The sequence below is a fragment of the Siniperca chuatsi genome, linkage group LG10, assembly GCF_020085105.1.
Source record: "Siniperca chuatsi isolate FFG_IHB_CAS linkage group LG10, ASM2008510v1, whole genome shotgun sequence".
Lineage (NCBI taxonomy): Eukaryota > Metazoa > Chordata > Actinopteri > Centrarchiformes > Sinipercidae > Siniperca > Siniperca chuatsi.
Window position 1 is genome coordinate 15,543,215 of NC_058051.1, and position 24,741 is coordinate 15,567,955.

At 38.9% G+C, this 24,741-nt stretch overlaps 2 protein-coding genes across 10 annotated transcripts; one reads left to right on the forward strand and one right to left on the reverse strand.

Annotated features, from left to right (window-relative positions):
- Window positions 1–1,344: 1,344 nt before the first annotated feature.
- On the reverse strand, window positions 1,345–12,316 carry LOC122883539 (differentially expressed in FDCP 6 homolog). Of its 4 annotated transcripts, XM_044212356.1 has the most exons (13): window positions 12,184–12,316; window positions 11,038–11,299; window positions 9,201–9,341; window positions 8,906–9,091; window positions 7,787–8,014; window positions 7,538–7,684; window positions 5,447–5,509; window positions 5,203–5,311; window positions 4,816–5,114; window positions 4,556–4,722; window positions 3,897–4,095; window positions 3,048–3,138; window positions 1,345–2,173 (listed from the first exon to the last, which is right to left on the reverse strand). In XM_044212356.1, the coding sequence occupies exons 2-13, from the start codon at window positions 11,131–11,133 to the stop codon at window positions 1,977–1,979; spliced, it is 1,923 nt and encodes a 640-aa protein (XP_044068291.1). In that variant the 5' UTR covers window positions 11,134–11,299; window positions 12,184–12,316; the 3' UTR covers window positions 1,345–1,976. The 4 variants fall into 4 exon arrangements, with proteins under 4 accessions (XP_044068291.1, XP_044068292.1, XP_044068289.1 ...); XM_044212357.1 differs by lacking the exon at window positions 5,447–5,509; XM_044212354.1 differs by lacking the exon at window positions 5,447–5,509 and having other exon boundaries at window positions 7,538–8,014.
- On the forward strand, window positions 12,297–24,145 carry LOC122883538 (trophinin associated protein). Of its 6 annotated transcripts, none has more exons than XM_044212346.1 (15): window positions 12,297–12,370; window positions 12,577–12,699; window positions 14,236–14,322; window positions 14,758–14,995; window positions 15,087–15,618; window positions 16,059–16,177; window positions 16,337–16,388; window positions 18,327–18,472; window positions 18,603–18,657; window positions 18,743–18,840; window positions 18,946–19,032; window positions 20,818–20,928; window positions 21,052–21,334; window positions 21,466–21,668; window positions 23,572–24,145. In XM_044212346.1, exons 1-15 carry the CDS (start codon window positions 12,306–12,308, stop codon window positions 23,635–23,637), a joined length of 2,265 nt encoding a protein of 754 aa, XP_044068281.1. In that variant the 5' UTR covers window positions 12,297–12,305; the 3' UTR covers window positions 23,638–24,145. The 6 variants fall into 6 exon arrangements, with proteins under 6 accessions (XP_044068281.1, XP_044068282.1, XP_044068283.1 ...); XM_044212347.1 differs by having other exon boundaries at window positions 20,821–20,928; XM_044212348.1 differs by having other exon boundaries at window positions 18,758–18,840.
- The last annotated feature ends 596 nt before the right edge of the window (window positions 24,146–24,741 follow it).

The following is a 24,741-nucleotide window of genomic DNA, read 5'->3' on the forward strand; positions in this document are numbered from 1 at the left end:
CCTGGCCCCCCCCCAAAGCCTCTGGTTCACTGTACATCATACTAATATGTTTAATTGTACCTTTGTTTGGCAGTTGATACTATTAAAGGCCTTAAAGGAAAACTATGGTTTATTAAAACTTGGATCTTAGCTTTGTTCCTCCGGCCATCAGTTCTATCGGTTATGATAACATCGTACTAAACCAAAGTAATCGCTGATATCTGGGAACACAAAAACGTCTCTAAAAATAGGTCCAACAGGGTAACAAACAAACTGCTTTATTACCTGATCTGCAGGACTTGTAACTCTGTGCCATAATTCAGTTTTAAGACTTTTATTATTTCATGGTGCACATTCCTAAATTCATTTGTAGTTTATCTAATCATCACACAGCAATCCTGGGGCCATGTAATCTTCCAGCATGGGAAGACTGTACACACTGAACAGAGGGGGACGTTAATGGTGGGCCTAGCAGCTCATTTGCTCTAGGCCCCACAAGCAGGATAATCCGGCCATGGAAGTGCTGCTATATGAAAAATATAATTTCCCCAAGAAAGAAGAAAGCTAAAAACTACTGAGTACAGTCATGTGTCACTTGCAATTTTTAGTATTAGCATTAGTATTGTGCAATCTGTACCCTTTCACTGTTTTGTAATTCTGTTAAAAAAGACTACATCGTCTTATCTGTTAAAAAAGAAACAAATATTCAATGTGTTGGCAGGTAAAATCAACTATTATATATATATATATATATATATATATATATATATATACATAGACATATATAGACATATATATATATATAGACAATAGGTGTAACTATTTCCTGTCTATAAGTAAAAGTCTTCTATGTATTTATTATTTATTTTGTGGTTTGTAATTGCTACTGTTTTGAAATGATTGTAAACAAAAAGAAAAAAAGTCTCTTAGATAAATTATCTGATAGATAAAACTATACAGTAATGTAGACAATGAGATTTTAAAAAAAAAACTGTTTTGGATTATAAAAATCGATCCGACCGACATGTAGTTTGCTTGGTTTGCCAGTGGATGTCTCTGTTCACTCATGTGGTTTATCAGAGGGAGCTGTCAAATTAGTCAGTGATGACACATTTTGACACTGAACAAATGAGGCAGACTCAAATTCAAACTACAGCGGACGTGCAGTTTGCAAATTCAGCAGTGTGGGCTTCAACCTGTTCCGTTATTGTGGTCTTTGTAATTAAAATGTCAGTTATTTTTTTACAACTTATTTATTGTACTTTTAGTATCAATTGAGAGTTTATTGAAAGTGAAGATAACGATTTCTTTGAATTGCTTGCTGCACTTCAATTTAACACAGTAAAGATACAGGAAGAAATCAGGTTAAGGCAATTCACTCCTTTATTTACAATTATATTAACTGACAGTAGAAACAGGAAGTTCTGTCTTTCTCTCTCTCTTTCCTGTTTGTCAGGAGTGATTCTCTTCGACTGAAATTGCAGTAACCTCTAATACTGAACCAGCTTTTTAGGTACAAAAGTCAAGCCACCCTTCACCCCAAAAAATACATATATAGAAATTAAACATTGTTATGTGTCTATATTACAGAGCTAAACAAATGAGCTTCATTGTATTGTATGTAAGTATTAGCCTTTAAATAATCACAACTTATTTTGTACTTTCAGGATCTTGCTTACAGCTCACTTTCTTTGCACTGAGGTATCATTTATGCCCAGAACAGGCCTCACACAGGTTGCAGTCAAAGCATTAGTTGAGCACTGAATTCCACAACAGCAACTTCTCATCAAAATGTTTTAAACTGCTGCTGTCTGTGAAATGAGGTCAGTGAATTCAACATTTGATAGAAATGGTAGTACTGTAAATTCAGTTTTAAGTGCAGATGTCCCACTGTTTTCATATTGTTCACACATTAGACAGCCGTCTCTTGCCCTTCCTGTCAGAAAATCTCACAGAGCGACTAGAAGTGACCTACGCAGCCTCTCTGATTCATGTTTTTAAGGGATGTCCATGTCTCCATTAGAGGCATGGGAGTGGCGTTTCTCTAAATCACACCCAGCTCTGTTGTCAACATTTTCTTTGCTCTCCTCATCCTTATCCTCTGATCCTGATCTCCTTCTGAGACGCAGCCCGGGATCTCTCTGTGTCGGGATCTGGAAGGCTGAGAAAGAGCTTCCCAACGATGGTCTCTTCTCTAAAAACAAGGACAGCACAAAGAAAATACTTCAGAAAATGAAGTGAATGCTTACAGCATGCAAGCTAAATCATATACAGGTCTGTAACATAGAGGTTTGGAGATGAAGACGCTGAAATAGAGAAGTAATTCACTGGTTGAAAAAAAAGAATCAAATTTCAGGAAGTATATTTACAGAGCAGGGTGAGAAATATAACTACCATCAATTTATTCACAAACAATCTTTGATCTAAGAAAATGGTGTCACACTAGTCTTTACTTAAAGCAACAATGAAATTCAACAACCTCAAATTAATATATGAAACACACAGAAATGTCATACTTCCATCACGTTTTCTACATTGTTTTCCACCATTTGACGTTCGACTGGCACTCTTTTAATTACATCATCTTGTTGTGCCCTCTGTTGTGCAATGGTATAATGGCACCCGACAGGAGAGTTAGCACCACCAGCTGTTTCTAGATGCACTCAACTTCTAATACTCGCATAACGGTAGTGGATGGAAACACGCATTAATTTGCATTTTCTGTAAATTTGCTTAAAATGTGTGCTACATTTGGATAGATACCTGGCTATAGTAGGAAAAGCACATGGCTCTGTTCTATTCAATGTCCCAGTAAGTCATGGCAGTGTGACACCGAGCCAGCATGAACCGTACCAGGACCCTGAAACTGAAGCAGCTAAATGGAATTCAGCCATCATTCATTTTATTATTTACACCTGTGCTTTTCCTACTGTGGCATGTCAAAATGTCTTTTTGTCAACAGTTTGCACTACGTCTGCTGAATGAAAGTTGAAAATCAAGCTCTTTAAATGCTACATGTTTGTCATGTCACACAATGCACCATCTCATTGTGCAGATGGGACACATACCGCCTGGTCCGATTGGTCGCATCAGTCTGTTCATCTGGACGTTCCAGTGTTTGACGTTGGTGCTCGCCTGGCGAAGTTTCCTCTGGGCAGCCTGTCAGAGAAAAAGATTAAAACGCCTGTTCCCTACAAGCAATAAAGAAATAAACTACTATTAGCATTACCACCAACTACAACTAATATAAATATCAGTAATAAGATCTTCTGTTCAGTCACATCAAAGAAAAAAAATATTGACAGTTATTATATAGGGACGTGTACAATACTGGCTCTCTTAAGGCCAGATTAGCAAAGCAGAAATAACACTTTGTACTAGGGATACCATCATCAAGGTATAAAATTTATAAAATGAATCCCATAAAGTCTTCAAAGTAATTAAGTAGTAGTAGTAGTAACTAGTAACTCAAGGTATATTAAAAAATAGATTTTAGGCATAAGAGAACCGGTCAGACTCTGTTGTTTGAAATTAGTTTAAAACTGTGGCTCTGGTTGGACTTTGAAATCATTGAACTGTTTTGAAGGAAAGATCAGAATAGCTGTCTGTTTTGTTTCATTAATGTCTGTGTTATACTGCATATTGTAATGTGTTGTCCTGTCTGTAACTACATGTAGATGCCGCCGTCTTGGCTCCATCATCCTTGTAAATGAGATTTTAAATCTCAACGCTCTTAGCTGGTTATATAAAAAAAGCTGGTACATAAAAATTAATAAATAAAATTAATTGAAACAGTAGCAGTAGTATAGGCATTAAATTCAACTTAACAGGTGTACAACATAAAATTCAAGCCAAACAGCAACATTTCCTCTGAGAGATAAGAGACGATAACTTGGTTTCTATTTTTTGGTTCTTACCACTACATCCTGGTCAACCCTGTGCCGGTTGGCACGGACCTCCTCCAGCTGCCTCTGCGCCTCCTCCAGGTCCCGGGACTTGACCTCCATTTCCTGTTTCAGCTCCTGCTTCTCCCTCTGTGTTTTCAGGATGTACTCCTCCTGTTCCTCCTGCAGAGCCATCAAGGCCTTCATTTTCTCCTCCTCCTCGGCCAGTAACCTGGACACAACAGAGAACACCAAAAATAACCTTTTCTGTGAAACGTATGGTTGACTCCTCACTGTTTAAGAGGATCAGATATTTATATAATGTTTCAGACATTACAGTGAGCAATGATGCACAGTATCTGATGCAAGCTGCAGATTTACATGGTCAGTTCATTAGAATTTTCTACTTGAAAAGGTTGAAAGAGAACAGAAACAGCGACACAATAGATCTGACTGATGGCAGCATTTAACAACTTCCTCTGTTGGCAGCTCAACTTCCTCAGGAACGTAACGCAAGATGAACTCCTTTCAACAGCTGAGCTGCACACAAAAGCACCTTCTTACCTACAGCTAACAGATTAGTGTTTGCAGGCTCTTAACCCAAACAAATGACTTCTTATCGTGCTGTCTAAGTGTTTATTGGTCTCTAATCATGTGTTAGCGAAGATGGGTGGCTACATAGAACACTCTACCCTGCTTGAGCGTAGCGGAAGGCCTCCTCATCCAGTCTGGCTTTGATCTCCTGCTGCAGCGCCTCCTCCAAACGCTTCTGCATCTCCTCCAGCTCCTGGATCCTCTTCCTCTGCCTCTCTGCTTCCTCCTCTTTCAGAGCCATCTCTGCCTGCATACTGACCCGGGCCTTGAGATGCACAGCAAGAAGCAAAGGAATGACCATCCACATCTTTCTGCTTCTGAATTCAAACTCCTTTTCCTTCTTTGCCTCCACACTCACCTCCTCAGCTTCTCGCAGCTGAACCTCCAGGGCCCGCTGGAGCTGTTCGTGCTGCTGGCGCCTCCTCTGCTCGTCCTGCTCCAGGAGGGCCTGAGCCTGCTTTTGCGCCTCCTTCAGAAGGTCCAGCTCCGCCAGCTTACGCTCCCGTTCCTCCTGCAGGGCCCGCAGCCTCTGCAGCTCCTCCTCCTTGGACTGCCGTCTCTTCTCCCGCTGCTCCCGCTGTTCACGCCGCTTCAGCTTCAAATCTTTGTGGAGCGACTTTTTCCCTTCCACGTGCAGCCTGATAGCTGTTTGAATGGCTGTGAAGAAGATAATGTTTAATGTCTTGGTATGAAGATGAAGCTTTTAAGATCAATCCATGACTTATCATGACTCATCTCCTCTGACCTGTAGTCCATTCCTGTCTCTGTTTGGTGTCTGAGGCACTCATCTCATAAGTCTTGGAGAGGGTTTTTAAACAAAACATGCACCTCTTCCCATCCCGGTCTGGCAGCACCTGTTCAACAAGTGAAACATTCATTTTATCAATTTTTATATCCCTTCATCATGCATTGTTTTTTCTCTTTTTACATTTGTTGTGACCATATCTTAAATATAAAGTGGTGAGGAGAAAATAAAACTTTGAACTCACTGGGAAAAGGACGTTTTTGATCCATTTTGAACGACCAAACAATATTTGATCATCGTCTACTTCCTATAATAAAGCATGATTTTAGAATGATTGTTTGTTTTCCTTGGGCGTAACACATGGTGCAGTGTGTAGTGTTCTTGCTGAAAAAATAACAGAACTTTGATTTTTGTTTGTCTTTACTTGTGGTACCGCGTGGCATTGATGGGCTAATAATTGACTAAGTGTTGTCAAAAGCTAGCAAAACCAGCCAAGGTAACAATCACCCGACTCCAGCTCTACTACTGCAGGCTTCGTATTCAGAATGGGTCATTCATGAGAGTGAGGCTGGCAGACTAATCTTGAGTTTAGTTCACTTGAGATCTGTGAGATTTGTGAGGAAATCTGAAATCTGATTGTGAAACAAGACAACATTCAGTATTTAACTGTTGTGCTTTTTATAAACTAGATGGTTCCCAACCTTTTGATTATGACACCCAAATATGAAGCTATGTTTACTTAGGGACTGCGTGAAAATTATTAGAGGTAGGGCGGTTCAGAAAAGGGGGAGGGTTATGTATTTTTTCTCCTTGCTTCAGGTAGGGTAGTTGGTAGTAGGGAGAGGGGAAGGATCTTTAGTGATTAGTGACACGTCATTTGTTTCTATTCTACAGCAACGCCCACCTTCTCTTTAATCTGCCTCTTAACAGAAACAGAATAGTGAGATAAAAGTGTATCATATAAATTGACAGTGACAGCTATTGAGTCAAAAATAAAGAATATTTGTAAAACAGGACGCATCATTTTTTAAATGTTTGCCATAATTTTGACAATTGCTAATTCCACTTTTATTGTGCGAATTATTATTCCATTAACATGTTAAAGGGTAACTCCACTGATTTTACACATCAAAGTCTGGTTACAGGTGTTCGGGAATACGACCGCATTTGTGAAAAAAGTTGTAGAAAGCCTTCTGTGGCTCCGGAGGGAGCTGCGTGCAATGTGATAAATGGTTGGAGCCAAAGTGTAAAAATGAAAATAATCTGCAGGTGTGGAGTTAGAAAGAAGCGAACTCTGTAGCCCACTCCTCATTTCTGCTTGAGGCTAGCGGTTTGAGGCTACATTAGTTGCTACTAGCATAACACACTCAACTCTCTGACTAAACTGTAGGCGGTCAAGTTGCATTGTGGGCCATGTGGGCCCCAGGTTTTGACACAGAAGAGGAATACATGGAAGAAAAAAGACAATATCTCTGATTCTGTTGCATCGATTTTGATACCTTTTTATTTAAGTGTCTATTGTGAGTCCGACAGTGTTATAGAAGTGCAATGCTAAATCGGTGGAGTACTCTTGTAAGATTTAAATTGGAGTACGCCATCTTAAATCCAATGCCAAAACTGTTCCAATTAAAAAGTGTTAGATTACTTTGAGATATATGGACTCTACTTGTATAGTGCCTTTCTAGTCTTCAGTTCTGGGGTTCAGTATCTTGCCCAAGGACACTTCGACATGTGGCTGGGGGAAGCCGGGATCAAATCACACCACTGTCACTTTACCTCGTAATTTTGTCTTTAGTTGCTCTTGCATAGTTTCTATTTTTTACTTACTATACTACAATATTCTTATTTTAGTTTGATATACCTCTTATTATTTATTTTTTATTTTCTCTATTTATCTGTACGTACTTATTTCTGTCCTTGTGCTGCTGCAACAACGAATTTCCCATCTGGGGATCGATAAAGGCTTATTTTAAATTATCTTATTTTTTTGTCTCAGGGTGTTTTATTTGAATTCTTTTTTTGGAGTCCTGAAGAGGTAACATTTTTCAGTAATTCAAAAGAAAGAAGATGAGTCATGAAAATTCCTCATCTGTTAACAATCTTGTGACCCTCTCAGATTCATCTTGCGATATCTTGGGGTTGTCCCCACCCCCAGGTTGGGAACCGCTGGCTTAAAGAATGATATTTTGACTCAAATGTACTAAAATAAGCAAATGAACAGTATGTATTTCTTTTCTGGACAAACTGACAAAGAATACATTGTTATCAAAAGCCACAGTTCTCTCCAGTGTTACCAGTGTTTAGCTGTGAAAGATGATCATCTCCAGCTGCTTACCTCCACACAGCAGTTCCCATCCAGAACTATGTTGCCCTGGCAGTCCTTGCGGTCCTCCCCGGTGTAGTAGGACAAGTTGCTCGGCCTTAAGGTGAACCAGCGTTCCTTCCAGTTTCTCCTCAGCTGGCCTTTTTTCCACAGATAACCCTGCACGCAGCCCGACCGACACACACATATACTGTCACCGACACAATGTAGAGCACGCCAGGAACCAAAACACACACTTTTGGTGGCAGATGCATCTCCTACCTCTTTGAGGACATCACCAACTATCTCCCTGTATACTTCCTCTATAGCCATGCTGATTATGCTTTTATCAATTCCTCTGGTTATCTTCCCCGAGTTCATCATCTCCAGAAAAACCCAAACAGTAATGCCGTTCTGTTGCACTGACTCTTGGGAGAAGAAGTCCTCTAATTCAACACAGTTGAACTCAATAGTTATAGCCATGCATATCTTCTTGAGGAGGTACTCCACCTGAAGAGGAAAAGGAAACAAAGATCTTGAGAGTGAGAATTTCATTAGAATTATCTGTCTTTGCTGCATTATACTCAAGGTAGGAAGTAACTTAGATTATAATTTATTTTACTATAATTTAGTTTAACTTAATTTCAGTGACCTTCCTCTGAATTTTATTTATTTTTTATTTTTTTACTTCACTACTGGGATCTATACACAGTAAATGGTTAGTTGGCAGATAATTCTTAATTAATCGTACTATAGTAACAGTATTTACGACATTGTAGTACTCATTACACCACTATTTTGTTGTTCAGCAGTTGGCGTGTGAAGCACATACCGAACTAAAACTGGATAATGTTTTCTTAAACTCAGCATGATAGAAACTACTCTGCCCTTGAAATTTAGGTCTTTCTCTTGGCAGCAGCTGTGAAAAAACACAACAGGAAACCAAATTAAGAGTTTGCAAGTGAGAAACAAGCCCACACTGCTGCATGAAAAGAGCACCGTGTTCCATGATGGCAAGAAATAAGGTTTCAGCCAAGGTGTACTTAGTGGTTGTAAAAGATCCAACACCATTTTTAGGTCACAGATTACTGACTACAGTCTTTGAATTGTACTCAACAACAGAGCATAATAACTGGAAATATCCATGTGGCTAAATTTAGAAACAAGTGTCACTATCATCACACGCAGCCACGATCAACTATGACTTCAAGATGTGCAAATTTGTTTGCTTATATAATCTTACAATAGAAAATGCTTTTTTTCAGTCCAACCATGTTTTGAATAACAAGAAATATTCCAAGTAAAAGCATATTTTTCAAAGTATCTGTTTTGTAATAGAAATTGAAATAAGTGAGTGTGAAGAAATTCCTTTATGTCTAAATATATTCTAGTTGAACCTACCTCGTCAGGGACCATAACCAAAGGGTACTTGTCTTCAGAGAGAAAATTAAAAAGGCACCAAAGCCGAAAAGCATCCTTCTCTGGCAGAACAGTGTTGCTGGTTTTATCCGTCTGGTAGTTTTTCTTTGCCGTAAGAGTCCAACAAAGCTCATCTACGTTTTCCTTAATAAAAGACCCTTCAACAACCTACAACGACAAAACACAGAAATTGAAAAAACTCTGACCGCATCCTTGACTACATACCATTATAATTTGACAAAACAAAAATAGTAACATATAGTTGTGTTTTTATCACCTTATCCAGGATGTATTTGTTGAGGTAAGGCATATAACCCTGACTGGAAACTGGACCATCATCATCATCCCTGAAGTGCTCCTCCAAAGCAACTGGGTCATGTGGGATACTCAAGACTGTGCACAGGTTGTGGGACAGCACCTGAAAAATAACAATGTACAGGACAAAAATATTTTAAAACGGACAACATACTGGAGCAGAGAGAGGCAGAGCTAATCGGATAAATCAAATAAGCATTACTGGCATGAATGGTTGATGTTACATTATTGTCAAAACAAAATTACATGCTGTATATCTAGTGGACAGTTGGGTTCGTTTGCTGGGATAAACCTTTGTGTTACTATACCGTCAGAAAATATAGGCCAACAAATCCAGATCTTTAGGGAACTGACGTTTTGAATTTCTGCTGCATTTTGTTTTTCTAAAAATAATTTAGTTTGCACATACATTAGTATGAAAAAATATAGAAAAAATGTGGGTGGCATTTTCATACACACACAATGTTTGCAAAAAAGATAATTTTTATTTGGTTTAAAATTAATCAAATCAAATTCAATTTCATTTGTGTACCTTTCATACATGTTAGTGCAGTGCTGTAGTGATGGAAAAACAATATAGAGAGTCATAAGATTGAAAGAAATTATAAAAAGTGAAATAATAAAAATAAAAATAAAATAGATAAAAGGCTATAAAACAATTAAATATCTATAAGCTATAAGCAACACAAACTCCTATATGTAATCAGTGTGCTACTACTAGTATCACTACTAGTGTGTCAAAGAGGGTTTTACAAAATAAAACCAGGCTTTTACTTTTACTTTTTGCCATAAATTTCTTCAACTGAGAGTTTGCAACATCTTGATATATCAGATGCATGTTATCAGACAACCAGTCTCTGTGTGTTGAGCCATAACCACATCCTGCCTCTAGTCTCCAGTGCACTACAACATCCGTCAGTTGTGAAGCCACGGCATGCAAACTGCTTGCTTCTGGGTGCGTCTAAAGAACATGGTGCCTGTACACAGGCTGCATACATGAGGGGGATAAGCCTAGTCATGAGGCTGACTCGCTGTGAGCCAGGAGCGGCAGGCAGCACATCGCAGGAACGTGGAGGTGGCTGGAAATGGAGTCTGGTCGACACCAAGACCAAGTGACATAACAATGAGATCAACAAAAATACAGTGGCTTCATTGATACCCTGTAGCAAGAGACAACAATCACCAACATGTTTCCACTTTGTCCTTCCTTGCTCTAACTGTAACAATGTCCTTTTGACATACACAGGCTCATGTTGTAAAGAAACTCTATTCAACAGGCTGTTCTCTGGTGAGGTCCAGTGCCAGAGGACCCTTTGCACTACAAGCTGGTACATGGAGGCCCAGTGTAAGCACAGCATGGACATGAGGGCTCCCATTCATATACAGACTGAGAGCAAACTGTTACTCTCATACTCTTGCCAGACAGAGGTGCATATTGTGCCCTCTTTCAGCAGTGAAAGCATTCTTCTCAAAATATAGGGAACAAATTTGTTCCTTGTTGAACAGCATGTCTACACACAGGAAATATTCAGGATGATAAGTAATATCAGATTGTGTACACCCATTTTTTTTCTGAAGCACCGAATCAAATATAACAAAGACCAAACAACAAACACATTTGTGACATTTAGTTTGCTGAGCACTTCAAATATTTTCACATCTTCCTCAGAGCGAGCCCACGTGATGGAATATGAATTGAGATAGGAAATGAGGCAGCAGAGTAAAAAAGTGAGTGAATTCTCGGACGAAAAAAAAGTTTCCTACAGTCTCATTTTCCAGGTATAGGACCCTCCACTCACCTTCAGCTGAGACTTGGACACTTTACCGCTCTTCTCCAGATCCAGGGCTGTGAAACCGTACCAGATGGACTTTAGCAGCTCAGACCGCAGGTCCATGTCTGCAACACAGTTACTTTCTGGTTTCCTCCTCTATGGCTCTTCTTCTTCCCTCTACTATTGAAAAAGGGCCCCTGGGTGACAAGCAGACACCCACACTGTGTTGCTGCTGACATGGGGCTTTATCAGGCTGCTGGCAGCGACACCTGCAGGACGTTCACAGTCACTGATGGAGAGGGAGGGTCTGATTGTTTACTACAAGTTATGATCCTTTAAAAAAGACATACCACAATATAAAAATACTCCATTACAAGTAAAAGTCCTTGGTACATAGTATACTTTAGTACTGAGAACATCCCTTTTAAACAGTAATATTACTATTATAGTTTTATGTTATTATATTATGTTCTATTATTATATCATTAAATTATCGTTATTTATGCATTAAGGTGTAATCAGCATTTTTATGTTGTAGGTGGTCGAAGTGGAGCTTATTTTGACAACTATGTATATTGTTGGGTATTCTCTTTCATAACAAGAAATCATGTTTTATAAATGTATCATATGTTTTGTCAGTAAAATCTTAATCTGCAAAGTAACGAGTAACTAAAATTGTCAAATAACTGTAGTGGAGTATAAGTATAAAGTAGCATAAAATGTAAATACTCAAGTAAAGTAAAAATACCTCAACATTTGTCTCAAGTACTGTTAACTACTTGAGTAAATGTAGTTTCCACCACTGCTGCCTTCAAGCGCTGGTGATAGTATAGAAATTACAAGTTATGCTAAATATGAATGTGAAAATCAGATTTTTCTAGGAGACCTGATTAGGCGAGATATGGCTTTTAAGTGTCTTAGAGGTAACAAAGAAACTAACTATATGTTAATGTATTATTTGTGACATAGGTAGTTTTCTCTCTTTGGTTTAACGTTACTTTTAGGTCTAGCGTTAGTTAACTGTCACGCAGTTTATTACAGAATTAGCAGTTAGCTTTTAGCAGTTAGTTTTAGCTCGGGTTTAATTTAGCTAACGTTAGGCCTAACAGTTGTTTCTTTTTCTTTTTTTTATTCGTTTGCATTGTTTTAAAAATAAACAAACTGCAACAGTACCTGCTAGCATACGTTAGCCTGGTTCTAGACATCTGAATCGACAGCCACATCTCACAATTTGTCGAGAGCGATTCAAATACATAATCTAGTAATTAAAATAACTGAGTGGTAGCGTTAATTAAATGGCCATGGAGTCTGAATATCCTGCTACTGCTGCTCAAAGATCGCCCTCTAGAGGCGCTTTGGGGTAAATTTATTTAGTATTGGCGACATCATGCAGCAGCACATAGCTTCGATATATAAGGGTAATGTACAGCGGGCTGGTCATTATATCATAAATTAACTTCGCAATTTCACAATTATACATTATCCCGCATATTACAGGGATACGTACTAAAGAAATCAATAATTTGACAACAAATAATGATTTAATTGATTTTTTTTTTGCCACAGGACTTCTTTCTGCGGATTGATACGATTGGACTCGAGAGTTTATGATCAGAACTGCATCCATAGCAACGGTCTGTTATTCATAGCAGCGGTCTGCTCTTCACAAGTGACGGACCGTAGAATGCCGTAAGTGACCAATCAGAATCGAGTATTCAACAAAGCCGTGTAATAAAGCTGGTTAGAGCTCCCCATCTCCTCCACGACGCACTGTATCCTTAGATATGAGAAAGTCGTTAAAATGCATACATAAAAAAGACAAATGCAATACAAGAAATGCTTACAAATTCTAGCACCAAAATGATGGTTAAATTATTTCCCATGACTGTACTTTTATATAATCCGAACTAGGATAAAAATACCACGAAGTGATTATGTTACTTTTTGTGTGTGACTAAAGCATACACTAGGACTATTATGTGGACCTTTAGGGTTAATTAATGTCAAACTACTGTTTTTAAGGCTGAACATTACAACTTGTCTTTTTTAATTCTAAACGTTGTTGTATTATTATTATTATCCAGTACCCCAGTATTAATCTCTTTAGTATTATGATAGTTATGATTATGATAGAATAGAATAGAATCAATCAGCATCTCAAACTAAAAAAACTGAGCCATAAATCATGCTCCACAGCATGTTATGTTTTGATGTTTCATGCTTTGTTTTAAGTATTTTATTTGTGTTGTAGTAAACTTTATACATGTTTTTTCGTCGCAGTGGTTTCTTGTTACCACATTTGTTCTATATGTTACTTGTTTTATATGTTACATGTTCTTGTGGTGTTATGTTTTGGTGAGCTGAAGACAATTTTCCACTCTGGTGGACAAAAATGTTCTATTATATTCTACTTGAAGGTGGGGGGAGGCCGCGGCAAAACGCAATCACGTGGTAAAACAACTTTCGCGTCGTTACCATGGAGCTGTTTATGAAAATCCGTTTTTCATTGGTCAACGATGTTGTCGTGACCAAAGTGCGTGTAGTCATTGGTTGGTACGGCTTCCTATTGCGACCAATGGCGAAGCGCGCTTTTTACAAACTGCTGCGAGTCCAGGAAGTTGACAGCCCACTGCGGTGTGAAAGGACATAACAAGGGATCTTTAAATCTGCACAAAACGCCTGGAAAACCAAAACATTTCGAATTAATTGTATCAGAAATATTTAATTAGATGCACAGAAGGAAGTAACAGAGGCTCTTTCTATTTTGAAAGTATGTAGTAAACGGCTCTACATACGTGTGTAGCATGTGCTAACGAGAAGAGACTTGACATTTATCCTTCTGCTTGAGTTAAAGCTAATCTACTTCTCTTCTTAATGTTGGCTAACGTTAGTCAACACGTTGGTTCGTACTGTGCGCAGGCTTAGCTACTATCAAGTATGTGCTCTATTGATCAGGCGAAAGTCTTTTTTACTGTGCCATTGATGGTGGCATTTGGCTGCAAGGAGCTCTAAGCTTTCTAGACTTGCTTGTTTTTGTTGCTTCTTATCTTTGTTAACTTTGGAGCGGTTGTATAGTGAATTGTTAAACCTTTGGAAGCAATTGTAGTCTTATGTTTTTGTTTCTGCTGGTGCATGATATATGTATTTTGTCTATTTTATACCAATTTGCTATTAGCCCTTTATAGTGTTTCATGCCTGGTTGTTTACCATTTGTTGCTCCTTTAGTTGTTCTTCACACCTTGCTATCATTATGGACTCCTCTCCAGTCCTTCGCCAGCAAAGTCAGAACAAAATCCGCAGTGACTTTCTGAGGTAAGCCAAGTTATTTTCTCCTGCCTTCAGGGCTTGATATCGAACCTCAGTACTTTTTTTGGTACAACTCGAATATAGCACCAAATATCATAAATTGTAAAGTACCGAAAGCTGGCACTGAATGTCCTGTCATATTTGTGATCTTGTTCACTTATTGTTTGATCAGAATTTAAATAAAAACTTGTACCTGCTTTAGACTATGTTTTATTTAGGCAAAGTTCTTGTATGGCTGATTGTGTTTAGACATTTGACATGTGAGAACTTTGGGTTCTTTTTTAAAATAAAAAACAAGACAAACATGTAGAGAAACATCTTTATATATCTAAAAGTAAGGCAGCAAAAATGTGTACAACTGTTAAATGCATTTTTTTTTCAAACAATGCTTAGCTCTAGTTGCATTTATTATTTAGCAACTGACTGGTTTTCTCCGCTCAGAATGAAGAATGAACACAACAAAATTCCAGCGCGCGCAAAGCCTTCCAAACTCCTGTCCGCACCTCACCTTTCCGACCGGGATATTGAGAACCAGGATCCAGGAAACTCAGAAATGGGTAGGAAGGCACCTGTGAGACCAGGTGTAAGTCGGCTTCCGGTGCTTGCCAAGTCCCTTCGTCTTCAGACTCCCTCCGACTTCAGTCAATCTCACTGTACATGGGAGGAGAAACCTCTGGCTGTAAGTGCCTTCTTCCCTTCCTGTAGATTTAAATGTTTTTTATTTAATCAGATGATTCTTACATTCTTAATATTTTATCATTTTCCTTCAGGGGAAAGCAAAGAAGAAAAAGCCATGCACCAGGCCTATACCTTTCAACCTGTCTCAGCCCAAGAGCTCAAGAATAGCCACAGAAAATCAACAGCCCATAACAGTTTCACAATCAAGGACTGGCACTCATGCTGTCCAACCTATTAATAATGTATGCAATGCTCGTCTAAAAACCCAAAACATAAATGCAAAACCTCTTAAAAATCCGGCTTTGTTAAACAGTGATGTAGACTCAACCAAAGGTACAGGGAAGTCTAATGGAAAGGCTACAAAAAATACATCTCAGCTGTCAGGACAGTCCGGGCCTTCCAACATATTTAAGACTTCAGCCACTTTGTCCAATCCTCTATCATCCATTCCTTATAATGCTATGCATCAGAACAGCGCTGCTTCTTCTGCACAGCCTGCTCTTAGTGCAGAGGCCTGTTTGGATAACATGAACCTGCTCAGTCTCAAAGATCCAACCAAGACATCCCATGCTAGTCAAAACATACAGCTGACGACGCAGGGCAATTTTTCCAAGAGCTCAACCGGTAAGTGAAGCGTGTTGTTGCCTTGTCTTTTCTATAGAGCAGAACACTTCCATTTGTTTTGTGCACAATATTACAGAATATATTTGTGTTCTATGTTTGCATCTATGTAGATACATTTGTATGTACTGTATTTGGTAGTAAATCAAGCACACAATAATTTTAAAGATTATAGTTTTGATTTATATGTCTGTTTAGTTTGTTGTTACCTACACTAACTGGACCATTTTTTATACTGCTGTAACAACCGCATTTCTCCATGGAGATGAATGTATCCCACCTGTACAACAACACAATTGTAGATAATTATTTATTAGATGCAAGAATCATTAGGATTTTTCATGAGTGCCTGGTCTGTTTTTTTAGTTGTGACTTTGTTAACTACATTGCTTGCTTATTTTTCCTTGTGCATAGCAGTCAACAGTGTTTCTTATGTATTTCAGACAAAGGGGAGAGCTTCCAGCCTGACCATGCGGCTTTGCTTAGTATCCTCCGGAATGAGGGTGTAAGTGCTACAGGTCTGGGCTCTGCAACTCCACAGTCCAAACCCTATAAATATCTGGTGAGTTGGTTTTATAATTATAGTTTCCGATGGGTTGTTATTGAGGTGTTGGTTTTGAATGTTTATTTTTGTCTGAATAGTGATTTCACTGTTTTAATTTTAATGTTGTAAATCTTTAATAATCATCTGTGTATTTGCTGGTGATTCTCTTGTTTGCAGCCCCAGCGAGTGTCTGTCATGAAGAGTCGACAAAAAGCTGGACCCACTACAGGTAAGCACACAATTGGAAACATAATGTGTACTTGAAAATACAGTATGTGATCACAGAAGATATAAAAGTTGTTGTTGTGAAGAAGTTGTTAAACCAATTCACAATGACTGGGTGACATTAGAAATGTCATGTCTTCTGATTTCATTCTAATTTTGTTAGTCAAACCAGTTACAGAATTGTGAAGCAACGTCTTGGTACATTTATGTATTTGTAAGGCTGCTAACTAATTTTTTGATTAAAGGAATAGTTGGACATTTTGGGAAATACTCTTATTCACTTTCTTGCGCTAAGTGAGATGGTGGTTAGAAGTTGCATTATTATTGGGGGTTAAGTGCCAGACAATTTCTTGGCCAGATGCAGTAACTTCCTGGAGTCTCTTCTGGTTGCCTGGCAACCTCACAGTGATGACAAGACACCAGGAAGTTACTGCACGCAGCCCATGAATTAATTATAAGCACTGGATAGTTCAGATGCAAAGATGGCGCCCAATCACTTAAATGAAAATTGCTCACCGAGCGCATAGGCCAAAAATGTTTTCTAGCTTCCGGGTTTGGGTTCGCATTGTGCACCCCGCTGCACATTCGCATTAGTGTTTCTGCGCTGGGCTTTGAAGACAATTTGACATAGTGGCCAAACCGTGGAATTACAACTTCCAGGTCTGTCACGTGATGCACACTAGCCCAAAAATACCTTTTTCCATAGACTTACATTGTGGAAAAAGCAGCTATTGAACGGTGCATACACCCACAAAATGACTTGTTTTACTATCAGAATTTGATCCATTTGGTCCAGTAACATTTGGAAAGTCTAGAAGAGCTGCACGATTAAATAATTTCATCCCCATTCAAGTTAGCGGAGGGCTAAACCAGAAGTTAGCCGGCTCGGCCAGCAGAGTCCCTAGTGCGCTTGCTCTATGGGCCGCACAATGCAAGATCCTGTTAATTTTATACCGGGAAACTTTTTTGGCTTCATGCGCCACTGAGCAGCTTTCATAGAAATGAATGGGACCCAACTCAACGCTGTATCCAATTCTCTTTATACATCCATGGTTTCTCCCACCGGCCCTGCCTGCACGTTCCTGCTCGGCCCATAGACTTCACATTGAGATGACATCACGCACATAAAAATGTTTCAAAATGTATCTTTCTCACTTTTCTAGCCTCTGATAAAGTTTTGCAACTATAAAACCTCCATGGTTTAAAAATTCTTAATACAAAGAATAATAAGTGACTTTTTTGCAGTTCAAAGTGAACTGTCAACAGTTTTACAAACGTCTCTTTTTATAATGGAGGTCTATGGGGAAAATGTTTTCATTGCATTGGCCACTGGGACAAATTGGCAGCAGGGCTTAGTGCCAGTGCCGAAATCAGCTCTCTTAATACATCCACGGCCCAGCCAAGAAATAGTCCAGATCATAACCCCATTTAACACTGCAACATGTCGTTTTTATGCTTTGTACAGATTAAACAAACAAGATATTACGTGTTAATTAGTGAGCTTTAGAGGTGCTAATAGGCAGGTTTTGTTACATTTGGACAGAGCCAGACCAGCTGTTTCCCCCTGTTTCCAGTCATTATGCTAAGCTAAACTAACTGGCAGCTGGCTCCCACTTCATATTTACCATAGAAACATGAGAATGGTATCTACATTCTCATCTAACTTCCAGCAAGAATGCAAATAAGCATATTTGCCAAATTGCAGAACTGTAACTTGAAGTTAGTTTAAACACTATCTATAGGATATCAACAATTAAATACAGATGCAAGTCAAAAGAGCCCAAAGTGATGTCTTGTGACAACAAGAAATGGAGAGAAGCAAGCTAATTTTAGTACTTGTAAAACTGAACAGTACTTTGTTATGTATAAAGTTAGATAACAAATAATGCAATGTAAATGAAATGGCCTTTGCATGTCAATTGAATTTGTGCTCTTCTTACAGGATCAGTGAAGTCAATGCAGTTCTCCCCGGACCACGCTGCACTGCAAAGTATCCTGCAGAACGAGGGAGTGAAGGTTGGAGGGCTTGTTGGTGCCACACCCCAAAACTCTGTCTGTCCATCAGGCAGAGGAACTTCAATCTTCACAGTATGTATACGTTAAATTTGTTTTCACTTCGGCTCTTCTACTTTATTGTTTTTTGTACCTTTGTGTAGCTTATTACATTGCTTTTGAAACACCAACACAGTTTCATTCACTGTGTTGCTCCCTTTCTCAGGCTCAGAGAGTGCCGGTTAGAAAGAATCATGCAGAGGCGGCCGGAGGACCAGTAGGTAGGATGCAGAATCGTTGTTCTTGTTATCTTATGATACCTAATGCATCCTTATCTCTTTGTCCTTTTATCCTGATGTGACGCAGCTGTTTTATCCTCAGCAGTAGCAATCAAAGAGACTCCATTGAAGAAATGGACCCCACAGAGAGTCCACGGCACCAGGCATCAGCCCATGTCTGCTATGGTCAGTATAGTGTGCATGTATTGTATGTTCACACTCTGTCTGTTACTTAGTGTACATAGTGTTTCTCACAGTGACTCCCTCATCTCATGATGCTGCTGTTTTCAGAAATGGCATCTGCCGACACAACAGTCGCCATACGCCGGCACTCCCGGGCTGCAGAGCTGTAAAACCAACCTTCAGCCGCACCAGGAGGTGAGACCAGGAAATCATATTCATTTTATAATGTGTCTAGAGGGCTTTTACACAAATCTGTTCGAAAGTGCTTTACAAAAACAGTCTAACAAAAAGAGAAACATGATCTGTATGTATAGATGAAATTTCAGGCACTGTCAAAGCCAGAGTAAAAAAATATGTTCTTGAAGGGTTTTTCAATAAATTAAAGGAAGCTACAACAAAGGCTTAATCACTTTTTGATTTTCACTTTAGATGTACTGAATGGATGCTACATTTCAGAAATGTAAAGACGAGGCTTTATAAACAAACAACAACGTTTTAAAAGCAGCATATCTTTTTGGGAATAAGTCATGGTCCTCACTGTAGAAACTGTTCGTGGGAGAAAAATCTTTGAACAACGTTTGTGTAATGGGAAGAAAAAAAAGGATATAGATCTCTCTGTAGGTCTGAAAATTCTTAAATAGGGGTTTCTGTACCTTTTTTTGTAATGTCATTCTTAGTTGAATTTCACAACTGAGATAATCTGCCTGTCGATACTCAATTCCTTCTTAGAAATTTTAAAATATTTTTGATGTGGGCTTTGACATTGGAGGATGGATGACAAATATATTGGATTGGTTCGAAAGGGTGGAATGGCCTTTTTTGATCAGTACGCTAGAGGTCTTTGGCTTTGGGGAGGGATTCATCTCCTGGGTTAGTGTCCCTAAATTCCAATACTTGCTCCAAGCCCTCCCATTAGATATCCCACGGGGATATGTCAAACAATTTGATAGGCTATGCAAGAAATTCTTAAGGGGGAACCGCTGCCCCAGACTTTACTTAAAGAAGCTGCAGAGGCCAGTTGATAAATGGGTCATGGACTTTACAAATTTGTTACTATTCCACTACTCCTTTAGCCTCAGATACCTGGTCCACTGGTCACTTCCATCGGAGAGGGCACAACCTTGATTTTCGATTGAGAGCTCACTCACACGTTACCCCCTCTTTTGTTGATTTCTGCCCAGTTACTTCGGAGGACTAAAACTCATCCCATTATCATATGTAGTGGATTTAAAAAAAAGCCAATAGGTCAGATCCTTACTTGTTCCCTTCAACATGGTTCTGACTTAATCCAAAGCTCCCCATAAATAAGATACCCTTTTACTGGAAAATATATTTCACTATGGGGGACTCCCCCTCTAAGGGGGATCCCTATACCCCAGACGGTGGATTGACACAATCATCATGCTGAGCTGAAAGCTCTTTATTAGGAAATAGAAATCAGTGGATCTCCCAGCATATGGTTCACTCAATTAAGTGTAGTGGCAGCCTATGAAGAGTTGACATACAGGATGGTAAACCGGCTAGACCTGTACCACGCTAAATGGGGGAAATATGTCTTATTACATGCCATGATGCTCAATAGGGCACACCCCATATGAGGTTAAGGCAGATTTATTCTGCTAAACAATCAACCCTGGGTGTCAATCATGGGTGAGAAGTTGTAACTACCATGCAAGTATTTTGAACCTACCAAGCTTGACTCATCTTGTTGTGATGATGTAGGTTCTCAACCCCTGTAGTTTGATGTTGACATTTAAGTCTGTAAACAGTAGACATCTAAACACTTCAATGCAGTTTATTTATGTGCATGTATATATGTATATACTGTATGTATGTATATGTGTGTGTGTGTGTGTGTGTAGTAGTATTAGTAGTATTGATACAAAACATTTTACTACTACCATCACAGCATATATTTTTTACCAGAAATAAGCATACTGTGCTTCGTATCATAATTCATGTGACTTTCTTGTTTGTTAGCAGGAGGTTGTTCAGAGATTATTTGATGATCAAGAGGACGAGCAGATCACGAATGTGTCAGACAGTAATCCTGAGACACAAGCAGAGCAGCTCCCAGTTCAAGCCACAACTGTAAGAAGTGAACTGAAGTTCAAACCTTACAGCCATACAGAGACCCATATTGAATTAATTTCATGTTATTTATCTATTGTAAAATCACTGTATGTTGTTTGGTGTCCTCCCTCACTCCTCTAGGATAAATCCCACTGTGAAGAAAAGGTAGAGACGAGCAGGGCCAACGGCGATGAGGATGAAGAGCAGGAGCAGATGACTGTGGGAGGACAGCCGTTCTTCCAAGCACCGCAAAGAGAGTCTGTCATTTTTTTCTCAACTGGCAAAAAGCTGTTCAGAGCCCCACGTTTTGAGAAACCAGAGAGCTCAGCCCATCACAAGCAACATGGCCCAGTACATGAAGAGATGTCATCTGTGTCACAACCAACCTGTTGGATCAACCCTTCTGTTCAGAGTCTGTACAGAGGTAACACTGATTTCTCACACTCCCCATAATAACTAATCTTATAGTGTTGCACATACAACGAACAATTATGACATTTTTTCCTGAACTGTGACTGTAATGTCTTAAAGTTAAAGCGACTTTTTCTATTACAGACCTCATTGTTCAGAAGACTTGTACTCTGAGTCCTGCCGTGGCGATGCTACGTAAGTGCCTTCCTTCTCTGGAAGAGCTGCGTATGGACGAGGAGGTGGCCACCTACACCTCAGTGTCTGCCCCGGCTGCTCCCGGGTTTCTCCCCCTTCGGCCCCGCTGTGGAAATCCGTTGGCCTCCATCCTGCACTTGGAAGAGTCCTCTGTGAGTACACGGCTGACAGTGTGCATGTACAGAAAAGAAGTATTAACAGTGCTATATGTAGCATTTTTACATTAAATAACTGCCTTTTTTTAACAAGTGTTAAGTCAATAAAGTATATGAAAGGATAAATGACTAGCGTAAGTCACCAGAGCCAAACGTGATGTGTTCAAATTGATGATATTAAACAGCATATATTACAAAAAACAGTAAGACTAAGAGTGTACAGCCATGCTATAGGCTATGTAAGGCTGGGCTTAGGCACAGTGAAGCTTAATGCTAACGTCAGCATGCTAACATGCGCACAATGACGATGCTAACATGCTGATGTTCAGCAGGTATAAAGTTTACCATGTTCACCATCTTTGTTTAGCATGTTAGTAAGTGGACATTTAAATTTTGACCTGATGGTGGCACTAGATGAAAAGTTGAGGGATCACCAAAGTTAATGCAATTTGTTCTGAGGGACAAATGAATGTCTGTACCAAATTTCATGGCCATGCAGAGTTGTTGAGACATTTAACTCAAAAACACAAATGTGAACCTCATGGAAACAAGAATGAATGTCTAATGCCTTGTGCCCCCTAGAATCTGCAATTTTCATGGCACCGCACAACACAAAAGTACTGAAAGAATAACACAGTGACCATTTTCCTATAATTAAAGACGTACCATTAGTGTGTTGTGAGGGTGGCAGCAGAGGAAATGTCATGTCATGTGATCAATAAAGTAACAAAATTCTGGTACATTTGCTTGTTTGCTGTCTTAACCAGAGACGAGTTAAGTCAATTTCATCTCTGTTCTCTCAATACAGAGATACTGTAGGTCCATATTGATGCTGTGCCCCAATTCTACACTACCTGCTATCTTATTGTTTTACAACACTGAGTAAAAGTACATTTAATGTGGCTTTTTTGATACTGATCAATAGAAAAGACATTTAATGTCAAAGGGAAAACACATCTCTACAAAGTGATCTACATGAATTACAAAGGTTTGTGAGAATACTTTTTATATGCACTGTATGCTCGTGTGTGCATACTAAAAATTAGATTTTTGAGTGTGCTGTTGAAAACAAAAAAAGAACAATTGAATCCTTGGACAAACATTTAGATTTTGATGTGAAGTTTAATTGGCAGTGACCTTCCAAAGTCGCAGTTTGACATCAGCACACGTGTTGTTATTTCATGTTAGTATAAACATTATGCATTATGCCAAGACAATTAATGTATATAGTATATACCGTATATAGTTAGTATGTAGTATGGAATTGGGACACACTCTGAGTAATGATATGCAAGTGGAAATTTTGGCCTGATAGTGGTGCTAAAGTAAAGGTCAATTAGTCATGGTAATTTTGATGGTAGTTAACTTGCTCTTAAAATGTTGAATGATACAGATGGGCAGACCTTATGACTGGCATTGCCATGTCTTCAGCTACCAAAGGAAAAAACAAACAGATGTGGTGACAGTAATTGCCTACATCATCACAACACTGCAGGTTTTGAACAAAAATCTTTAGAAATTGTTTAAAGGAATAGTTTGACTTTCTTCGGAAATGCGCGTATTCTCAACTACTACTATGTCCTGCACAATTTGTGTTTTTACACTTTTTTAGTATAGATTAGTGAGCTTTAGTGTTTTTTTTAACTGTACAGAGCCAGGCTTGCTGTCCCCCCTGTTTTTCAGTCTTTATGCTAAGCTAAGCTAAACGGCTGCTGGATCTGGCTACATATTTACTGTAGAGACATGAGAATGGTATCAATCTTCTCATCTAGCTCCCAGGAAGAAAGTGAAGAAGCTTATTTCTCAAAACTACTCCTTTAATTTACAACACAACGTAGTGCATACATATTTTCCACACAAGTTAATATAAATATTTGTACATCTTTGTTTTGTTTTCCAGAGATTTGTTCCAATTGGCGGCAAACTCTCGTCTGGTCCTTCTTCACACAGTTCTACACTGCAGTAGAGATAACTTGCACTACAAGTACAGTATTTGTTTTACAGTGAATATCCAGAGTGGATAAGCTTACTCTGGTGTACTGATGAGACTTTTTTTAATAGAATTGATGTTTGTCCAACACTGTTGTTGTCGGCCTTAATACAAGTCCAAAGAATGCCACTGGTATAATTTTTTTAGATACCCATCAACTCTTTTGTCTTATAAATGTTTATGACCACTCTCTGTAGATGTTTTCTTTAAAAATTTTTTGGTAATTTCTGTTAAATAATGTATCTTTACACTGCACGCACACATTAGAAGCAATGTTTATGAAATGAATCAAAAGCTAAATGTTGGAAAAATAAACATTTTAAAAGGTCAATGAAAACTCTGGACGAGATCAGTGTTGTTTCTATAGTAAACATATAGATTAGGGTGGCTCAGAGCATTGTTATTTGTAATTTTTTTTAAGAATCTTGTGTAGATTGACTACTGTCCTTGATGTACAGTGTTTATAATAAATTTATATATGTTACTGTCTGGCCATGTACAATTTTTCACTCAGTTCTTGAAATTATTTAAAGGGGCACCCCACTGATTTTACACATACAGTAATGTTCACTAGGAGGAACACTACTGTAGGAGCACTAATCAGTCAAGACAGGCATCAAGCAGGGATGACTACTTTTACCATTCCTGTTCCTCCTTGCAATTGACTGGATCATGATGGAAACAACTGGAGGGAAAAGAAATGGGATTCAGTGGACAATGTGGGAGCAGTAGATCACCTTGACTTTGCGGATGACATAGCTCTCCTTTCACACACACAGAGATACAAATGCAGGAGAAGACAGACAGACTCTCACAAGCTGGGACAAGACTTGGTCTTACACCCCATACAGCAAAGACACAGGTGATGAAGATCCACTTCAAAACCAACAACACTATCCTCATGCACAGCACTGCCCTAGAGGAGGTAGAAGCATTCACATACCTAAGCAGTTTTGTGGACACCACCGGAGGGACAGATGCAGACATAAAATGCAGGATCAATAAGGCTAGGGGGGTGTTTAACATGGTCAGCTCAAAACACATCTCAATCAACACCAAAATACGCATCTCTAACTCAAA

Excerpts from the sequence above, each read along its gene's own strand:
- LOC122883538 (XM_044212346.1), top strand. The coding sequence starts at position 12,306 with ATGGCCATGGAGTCTGAATATCCTGCTACTGCTGCTCAAAGATCGCCC. Across the intron at positions 18,473-18,602 it reads GAGGAACTTCAATCTTCACA|GCTCAGAGAGTGCCGGTTAG; the intron begins GTATGTATACGT and ends TCCCTTTCTCAG. Across the intron at positions 20,929-21,051 it reads TCCCAGTTCAAGCCACAACT|GATAAATCCCACTGTGAAGA; the intron begins GTAAGAAGTGAA and ends TCACTCCTCTAG.
- LOC122883539 (XM_044212354.1), bottom strand. The coding sequence starts at position 11,133 with ATGGACCTGCGGTCTGAGCTGCTAAAGTCCATCTGGTACGGTTTCACA. Across the intron at positions 9,092-9,200 it reads ACAAATACATCCTGGATAAG|GTTGTTGAAGGGTCTTTTAT; the intron begins GTGATAAAAACA and ends TTGTCGTTGTAG. Across the intron at positions 3,139-3,896 it reads GGGTTGACCAGGATGTAGTG|GCTGCCCAGAGGAAACTTCG; the intron begins GTAAGAACCAAA and ends TTTCTCTGACAG.